At 44.2% G+C, this 9113-nt stretch overlaps 1 protein-coding gene across 1 annotated transcript; it reads right to left on the bottom strand.

The window, feature by feature from the left end:
- Positions 1-371: 371 nt before the first annotated feature.
- LOC144174710 (chitinase domain-containing protein 1) lies at positions 372-7472 on the bottom strand. Its single transcript, XM_077703533.1, has 9 exons — positions 7314-7472; positions 7046-7207; positions 6747-6927; positions 6477-6645; positions 4740-4832; positions 4550-4648; positions 3258-3410; positions 2524-2604; positions 372-835 (listed from the first exon to the last, which is right to left on the bottom strand). Exons 1-9 carry the CDS (start codon positions 7407-7409, stop codon positions 694-696), a joined length of 1176 nt encoding a protein of 391 aa, XP_077559659.1. The 5' UTR covers positions 7410-7472; the 3' UTR covers positions 372-693.
- Positions 7473-9113: the final 1641 nt, after the last annotated feature.

Below are 9113 nucleotides of genomic sequence, written 5' to 3'. Positions count from 1 at the left end.
TGCTGTAAGAAAGCAAGAATGAATGGTTTACAAAATGTTTGAATTTGCTGTTAACCTCCCTCTATGAAAAAGACCAGCATACAAAAAAATGTGCTCACTGTACTAGCAGCCCCTACAATGCCGCACAGTACTCACCTGTGAGGCAACTTTCTATCGCGACTCAGAATTGCTCGCACAGCAACTAAAGTGACAGCAAAGTTCTCTACCTCTTTTTCTGTTAAAAACAAGAGGATGCAAATTTTCTTTATCCGACTTACTACTTACAAACGGCACGTGCCACAGAATGTATAAAGCAGCACTGGCAAGTAGACGTGTAAATTCCCACATTAAACACACAGATAGTCTCACTATAGGAGCAAGAGATGTGGACATTTTGTATTTTACTCAGTTTTATTTACAACCACTGCTCCATTGAATGATTTATTTATTGCCATCAAAAGCTGCAAAAGTAGAACTTGACACAAAAATGGAACAGAAAAACAAGCGGCTGATGTGTAAAAGGGGGGAAAAAATGGATGACTATTCCTTTACAAAACAGCACATTTTATAACAAAAACACGAAACGCAATAACGGTAGTGACATTTCGGTCCCTGTGAGTGACTGCACACCACCTCCCAGAGTAGAAAATGTCCAATCCACCCAGTGGGCTACACAGGGTGTAAATAAACAAGAAAAAAAAAACGTCTTCTTGTTCAGAGAAGATCGTAGAAGTAGTCCAGCCCTTGGCCTAGCTCCCAGACGGCTAGACCGGTGCCCAGAGTCTCGGCTAGCTTCACCCGCTGGTGGATCGAGTGCAGCGTCGGATAGAAGACCGTGCGCCTCCCATCCGGTAACCTGAAACACGTAGAGTGGCGTAGATTGTTACACCAACACACAACTGCAATAGCCAGTTCGGTGGGTAACTAACCAGCCTTCAGGCAAATTGTAACAGCAGCTGATGACAATTGCAAAGCGACATCAAACTCAAATGCTGGGGTGAAGCATTCATCTTCTTCTTCTCACATAAAGACGCAACTGCTGCACGCAGGTTGCGCAATGATGATGTGCTGAGAAAGAGCATCCGAAGGGTTGCACATGCTTAATATACAAAAAGAAAAAGAAAGAAATTCAGCTCCAGTACTTACACACTTACCCACTCGGTAAAGACAAAATTGCAAACTTACAGAAACAGGAGGCTGGTCGGCCAAACTTGCCATCTTTTGTAGTTCACTTTGGACTAATCAAGGTGGAATATACTGTTAATTATAAGCTGAAACACATTTTTTTTGCAACTTTGATATTTATTTTTTGTGCATAGAAGAGAGTTCTCAGGTATAAAAACATTTTCAATAAAGAATATCTGCAGGGCCAATAATGATATTTTGCACAACGACCAGAACACAAAAAATGATTGTCTCGGTGAAATGCTGAAGTTGTAGCGATGTTCACGAACTTCCACAATTTTAAAAAATATTTTGGGTGCAAAGCAAAGACTCAACTTCAAAAGCCTCAACTTCAGTATTTAAAAAATGCATCGAGCATTGCGCAGCAAGTCTAATTTCTAATCATTCCTAAACGGCACTACGTTGCACATCTTTATTTGTTTTGAGAAATTCAAACGCATGAGCATAGAACAGACTTTTCTCATCATAAGTATTTTTAAAAGAAAAGATTACACATGCTGCAGCAAAAAGTAATAATTTATTTTTGTTTAAATCGGAAGAAGTCCAACACAATGTATGGGATGTTTGGCGTAAAGTCACCCTGTTCACTAACTATAATCCCCTAAACAAAAAGTGACATTTTCAGGTGTTTCACTAGCTTGTCACAGCAAATATACAACAGCAATGTTCCTGATTTGGTGTCATTCGAAAGCGACCCTTGTTGCATAAAACTGCAGCAAATTTTACTTCCAAGTGGGCGATATTGGCTCTTTGAAGTTCTGTGCGTTATATGGCGCTGACCCGTTGGCCTCCTTTCTTGTTTACCTTATTTACTGTATTTATTTGTATTTCAAATAAACTTCAGCCAAGTTTATAATCTTGGGCAACCGGCCAGCAAACCACCATCCTTGCACACTATCACAAAAGCCTTGTAGCCTTGTTACATGCAGAAAGTCGGAACAGTTCCACAGCTTTCTCTTGAAGTCGTCCTTCATCACTTGCAGTTCCACCCATTAATGCCCACGCTCTCCTGGGAAAAATTCTGCCAAAAAACTTCACTCTAGGATAGGCTGCAGTATTGCATATTTTCAGTGCTTATATGTAATGTGCTTTCACATTAAGCAATAACATTTCTTGCAGTGATGGGAAATAGATCTGCACAACAACATGAAGCATGAAGGATGTGGCTTTCAGTAAGCCTCTTGGCACTCTTTGCTCTTAGTTGGCCCTGCGCCACTGAACTCGACAATCATAATCAAGTTTCTTCCGTAGTGAACAGGAAATTTGTTTGTTCATCCTAAATCCTAACGCTCCTAGTTGGCTTTTGAAAGAACGATCCTAAGGTACGTTAATTGTCATGAAAATAAGCAAGAAACTCACTTATAGTCAAAGTAGTGCTCCGCGGCCTGATCATCCCAATGAATTTGCGACTTCTTGGTCTTTGAGAGTTCTTGAATGAGCCTGAAAGCAGTCATTGCAAGAGGGGGGCATTACAAGTGAGCACAAACAGGGCATTATTAACACACAGAATTGAAGGCCAGTATATGGCCATATTTACAGTCCAGGGCATAATTCTACAAATCGGACGATGCTGTAAAGAAAATGATGCAAGCATGGGCATTTGAAAAAGTTTTTAGCACTTTAATTAAAGGTCATTTTTAGATCGGAAGATGAAAGCGACTGCCCTCTTTGTTCCCTCTTGCCAGGACACCCATGAGCACATGCATAGAGAACCAAAGGATGAAATACAAATCAACTCCCTAATGCAAATGCCACGATCAGAATTGGCCTTATTTGGAGCTTTCTACATGAAACCACCAGAAGTGCAAGTGGGCTACATGGCCAGCTATTTGCAGCTACATCGTTATAAACTCCCATGCCCTTACATACAGTTCCAATCATCAAATGAGATGCACGGCCAAGCCTGCCAGCCTAGTTTTTTATTTCTCATGTTGTACCGTGAGTGCTTTCACTTGCACTGCCAGCACAGAACGACAGCTTAGCTTACAAGTATTGCAAGCACAAGTTTCTTGCTGAGGCCTCCATCACTTTGAAATTAAAAAATAACGGAAAGCTTCACTGTGCTTTTGTTGGAGAAGAACAGGGTCACTCACTGGCTTCCCAGGATTGGTCCGCCCCCAACGCTTGTGTAGGAGTAGCCGTAAAAGTTGAGGCCAAGAAGTATTTTGGCACGCTGGGAGTCCTTCTTGGGGGCTATGAGTTCGATGCACTTTTGAACCCAGCTGATGGGGCTTGTCGGTCCAGGCCTGCAGCATAAGACATAACATCTGGATGCAGGATCTCTCTACACACCCAATTACTGCCATGGATACTCGGCCCGCGAGAGTCCAAAGAATTTGGTGCAGCCGACTCTTGCTACTTCGTCCCTGACAGATACTGCTGAAATATGGCCGAATTAGGCTAGGAAACAAATTACCTTAAAGTTCAGATACTTTAAGGCAGGGTTCACGCAGCTTCCAGAGACAGGAACTCAAGGATACGGAAGTATTTCCAAGGCCCTGTTTCTTTCAAGGGTGCAGATCGGCACAGCGTGTATCAGCTTTACACTATTATTCAGCACACCCACTAAACTGCGCTCTGTCAGTTAAAACAAAGGTTATTCATTCATTCATTCATTTATTTTGCATTTTTGTAACAACAACAGAAAATGCAGGAAGAAGCCTTTAGTGTCCCTTTGACAACACTGTTCTCTTACAGAAATTGCCAAATCAAATTTTTGAGCATATGTTTGTTGGTGCATATGAGAGTTGGCATCCTAGTCAAAATTACGTAAAGAATTCCTCATTACACTAAAGGGAGTTCCTAATTACACTAAGGGCAATGAATATTTCCTAATTACACTAAAGGCTAACAGTAATTTTCATCTGGCATCTGAACTTGTTTTATCCATCTCACTACATAGCACTTTGGCACACTTATGCTCAGGCAACCCTGCTCCTCTTCCCAGCCTATCACCTGAGCAGTGCGAGCCTGTGCCAATCTGCTCAGCTCCACGTCAACTGAGCTATGGAAATGGCGCAGCCTCCTAAACTTGGAAGGCAGACCACATCCCTCTCAACCCCTTTCCTTCTCTGGCCCATAAACATCTTCACTAGCAGTACAACTCCTTACCCTCACTTGCAGATATAAGCAAGTTGCATTGTTATCTAGTGCCATGGTTGCAAGCATTGATTTTGGTGGTTGTGCAGCCTACACAATGTTGGTGGATCTAATAAAAAATGTGCCTACAAATGTTTCACAACACTGCCAGCAAAACAACTTCGGCATACAATGTTTGAAGTGACTTTCTCTCCTCTGGGCTGGGGAGCATGCATGTCAGTCCCTTCACACTTGCATGCTGCGGACGTTCCCACAGCACGGTCAAGCAAGACGAGACTTTCCATACCTTTGGGGACTGGAGTAGTCGTACGTCATTAGGCTAAAGGCTGTCACGTGGTTCACGAGGTTGTCAAAGTCCTTCTTCAAAAACATCCCCGGCATGTCTCTGGCAAGCGTGAAGAGAAGGAGAGATTCAGCAGACAGACTGGAAGGTTGCCCTACAACGCGGGGCACGAGAAACAAAAGCATCCTCTCACCCTTGGTACACAGCCGGGGGGATAACCAGGATCAGGTCTAGATTTTTTGCTCGCAGATCTTTGGCCAGGTGCTGAACAAGCTTTGTCATCTCGCTGAAAGATGATGAATAGAAATAGTTCTCAACTAAGCATGTCAATTACATTTTTTGAGACCAAATTTTCACACATTTGGCCAATGATATAAATATTTTCTATGTGTGAAGCTTCATAACAGCATGACGGGCCAGGTTGAAGGAGTAATGCAGGTGAGAAGCATGTTAGCTAATGTTGACAGACCAACAAGCTTAGTTTACAAGTATACCACACACAGTGGCAACAGCACTTCGACAAGCTGAGCAATGAAAAAGGCGTAGAGTATTAGTGATAATCAGCCTGGACCGTACTTTGCACCACAACACTTTCTATTGCTACAATTCGTGTTGTGAGCACGTACTAAATGATGAAGGCCAAGATGCACCTTCCAAAACTTCTCCACCTTGCTACCTCTGATGTGTAGCATTTTAGAAAACCCACTTCTTACCACACTGACTGTGATGATTCATTCTAGGTTGAAAAAAAGCAGGTCAGCGGGAAAGGAAAGATGAAACAAAAAAATTCCTGTGTCATTTGGTAACATCTGAGCAAATAAAGGTACTTTTCTAGCAGAATATACGCTGAAAAAGCTCTACAATAAAGCAAAAGAAAACGAGAACTATTTTCGATGTAAGTGCAGGCTTTGTGTCTGAAACTGTTCATCAATAGCTCCACACAGCTCCTTTTTGTCCATTGTAGCCATCGGTAAACAAGTGTCATATTAAGCTTGACCTCTCCAAGGTGATGAATATCCCTTCCTAAAAATGAAGGAAGTTCACACTTACAGCAACAATTATGGAGTAAAGGTCGGTGCGGCAGTGAAGAAGAAGCAAATGAGCTGCAATCGTGGACTCATCGTGATAGTCGTAAAGGTTGCGTACAGCTTTGCTACCTTCAAGTCTTACGCGTTATTGTGAGCTTCCTTGATCTGCTACATGCTGTGTGACTTGATGAAGTGCACAACAATCTCAAGAACCAAGCAGGACTCAATCTAAGGCAGTGCATGAAAACAGCTACGCACGACTCGCAGCATGTCGCACTAATTTGTTTTAAAAAACATTCTGTAGCCACCTAACCTAGCATATAGTCAATTGTGTGTTCACACACATTATGAACGATATGGAAACAAATGGGGCATTCCTATATTGATAAGAAATTTGGCAATCGAAATGCCACTCCCTACATGTGTACCCACCGACTTGACTGATTGTAGGTTTTGCAATCAAAAGTGCAGTATCAAAAATTATGTCAAGACGTAATGACTATTTCAAACAAAAATGACACGAATGAAAGAGTTGAGATTGATAATGCAGATTGCTGGCATGAATGGTTATTAATGGGCAAACGTTACCTACAAGTCTAGCTCACCTATAACCCTACCATTTATAACGAAAACTACGGAAGGCATTGCGACAGCCACGGCATAGGCTAGGTCAGTGAGAGTCAGCTCATTAAAAATTTTGCCAACAACAAATTAGTTCCCCAAAGCCACCAGATTTATTCCAGGCATGCTTAAATGCGTAGGCAGCCCTCAATACAGACTTGTAAATACTAACCAGAAAAAGTCTTCTTTAATGAGCTTGGTGAATTATGTGGCCAGGAACTGCAGCTTTTGGTCATTACAGCTCTACAAGAGCAAAGTGAAGTTGCTGAAGGTGGACTCACGTGGCCATTTGCCCTCCAAACTGTGACCACAACTCCAAGACGTAGCCGTCAAAGCCACTTTTGCTCGCAACGTCCGACAAAACTGATGCCATCGCAGTCATTTTCCTGTTCGATGCAGCCACCTTTGACAGCTGCTGCGGCGTCCATTTCTCGAACAGAATCCTGGGCACTGAAAGGGAGCAAAATTATGCCACAGATATGCGACCTCCGACTTGTCCGAGGGAGGCTTGGTAACAAACGTATGCGGAAAAACTTTACAAAGGCACCAACCTAACTTAACCGCTTTCCCAGCGGATTTTACGTCCTGAATCCAGCCAACATCAACATCGTGCTGTCCGGCGACCGCAAAACCTGCTTTCTCTTGCGAGAGCTCGAGCTGCAGCCAGACGGGGGAGACGTAGCTAAATTTTGCGCCGAATATCTTAGCGATGTCGTAACCTCGGTTATTCCACTGCAGGTGAAAAAGAGAGAGAGAAAAAAAATCAGGTATGGTATACGACGACCATCGAGTCACGCTGCAGTTTACAATTCATATCACAGAGATCACTACATTGTTTGCTACAACTCACCGGTGTTACGTAGCCCAGTATATCTCCTTCGAAACGGCGTTCCTTGGTTTTTGTGTTACAGTAGGACCGGTGATATCGCAGGACGTCGGCTGATTTGAATACTTCTTGAACTAAGCCACGTTCGAATACATCCGTAGCGCCTGGATCTAGTTGTTCGACAGCCTGCGATGTTTACGCAAACCAAGGAATGCCACGAAAGCATTAGCACGTTTTGGCAGAACGGCGCATTCCCATGCTAGTGCTGCCGCTCGGAAACAATTGTAGCTACCTTTGATTTCTTTTTGTCCGATGGGGACAAAGTTCCACCTGCAGCAGAGAGAAGTAGCGATAAAGCAAGAAAAAAAGTGACGGTGTGAGTCGGCATTCTCAAATCCGAAAAGACGCGCTGCCACACTTCTTCCACTTTGGATTGTCTAAGCTTGAACCATGGCTTGGACCGTCCGGTTACAACAGTTACAAGAGTAAAATTATGGTGGTAAATTATACGCTAAAGTTTACATGTAATATAAAATGCCAGAATAAAAAATAAACATATTTTGCAAACACTTGTTTATATTTAAGCCCAAATTTAGAAAAAAAAACGCGCTAATTTGAGATCATTAAATTTTTTAAAGTTTCGGTTTCGTTTTCACAAAAGTGAAGGCGCAATTTTGTAGCTGAAATTTTATTGCTAGCTTTACAGCGTCCAGCACAAATTCTACACTGATAGAGTTCGAGTATTGGTTCGCTCTGAGCCTGGATGAATCCATCACAAACTAGGCAACGGCTTATGCAGCCTGACTCCAGCGATTGAGCCCTCGCGTCACAAATGCATCGGCCGCCACGTGGAACATGATGATGATGATGATTGTAGGGTTTAACGCGCCGACGCAACGCAGGCGATGAGGCGCGCCGTAGTGGAGGGCTTCGGATTAATTTTGACCATCTGGTGATCTTTAACGCCGTACACACGGGCGTTTTTGCTTTTCGCCTCCATCAGAAAAGCGGCCGCCGCGGCCGGGAATCGAACCCGCGACCTTGTGCTCAGCAGCGCAACGCCTTAGCCACTGAGCCACCGCGGCGGGTGCCACGTGGAACAGAAGTCTCCCCTCTGAGCTGGGTGATAAACCTAACGACTGGAGGCCGAGCTGGTTCTGGCGTCCACAGCCAAGACTTCCCGATCGGTAATACCACTGATCTCCAATACTACTCGCACATAACGGAGACGCTTTGTTGACTTGAAGTGACCCTGGGGTGGACTCGTCACGCGCCCGTTGGAAGGCGCATTGGAAGCCTGGTGGTCTCGCGCACTTGCTGCATTTCAAATACCAGCAGTGAAGACTGCTTACGTGTAAGAAAACCGAGTGACTGCGCCAGAGCACCAACGTACGTACCCTCCTCGAGCAGTTCGGCGCTAGCCACCGGAAAGCTACGGCGCTCCTCCGCACCTCCGCTGCGCAGTTTTTGCAGCTGAGGTCACGTGAGTTTTAGTGCCATTCGGATTGACGCCGGCGACGACGGCGGTCACTTTTCACGTTTGACGATACATACGGCTTTCGCCTTAAAATGTCGTTATGGTGGCTTGTTTCGTACTGATAAAAATTGCAGAGCCGCTGGTGAATGCGCGCGGTGGTAGCAGCTGGTAGTGTCAGATATCGCTCTGGCGCACGCGCCCAAGCGCTCACGTCCGACAGCGGTGAGACCCGTGGAGACAGCCGAAAGAGGCGGAAGAACAAAAAGACTAAAGGACAGCAAGAAAGAGGAGGTCGCGTCTGCGTTGGCGCAAGAGGCACATTATAAAGGCTTTAAAGATAGTTACTCAACTACATAGCGTGAATAAAGGTCAAAGCTTTGAGCAGATACACTAAAAAGCGCAGCGTAATACTGGTGGCTCTAGTTGGCACAAGCAAGCCGCTTTGCGCCCACCCATCGTGCCCGTGCGTCAGGCTCCTCTTTCTTGCTGGCTCGGCATTACAGTTTAACCTGGATATAACGAAGTTGACAAAGATTCGCAATTTTTCGTTACATCCACTAAGTTACATGCAAATTTTGAGTTAAGGCTCGCGTGAAAGAAGCAAAAACGAAACCA

The sequence above is a fragment of the Haemaphysalis longicornis genome, unplaced genomic scaffold, assembly GCF_048455015.1.
Source record: "Haemaphysalis longicornis isolate Haplotype H1 unplaced genomic scaffold, Haemaphysalis longicornis Haplotype H1 scaffold_3, whole genome shotgun sequence".
Classification (NCBI taxonomy): Eukaryota; Metazoa; Arthropoda; class Arachnida; order Ixodida; family Ixodidae; genus Haemaphysalis; species Haemaphysalis longicornis.
The sequence above is the reverse complement of the archived record's forward strand: the minus strand, read 5'-3'. Positions and strand labels throughout refer to the sequence as shown.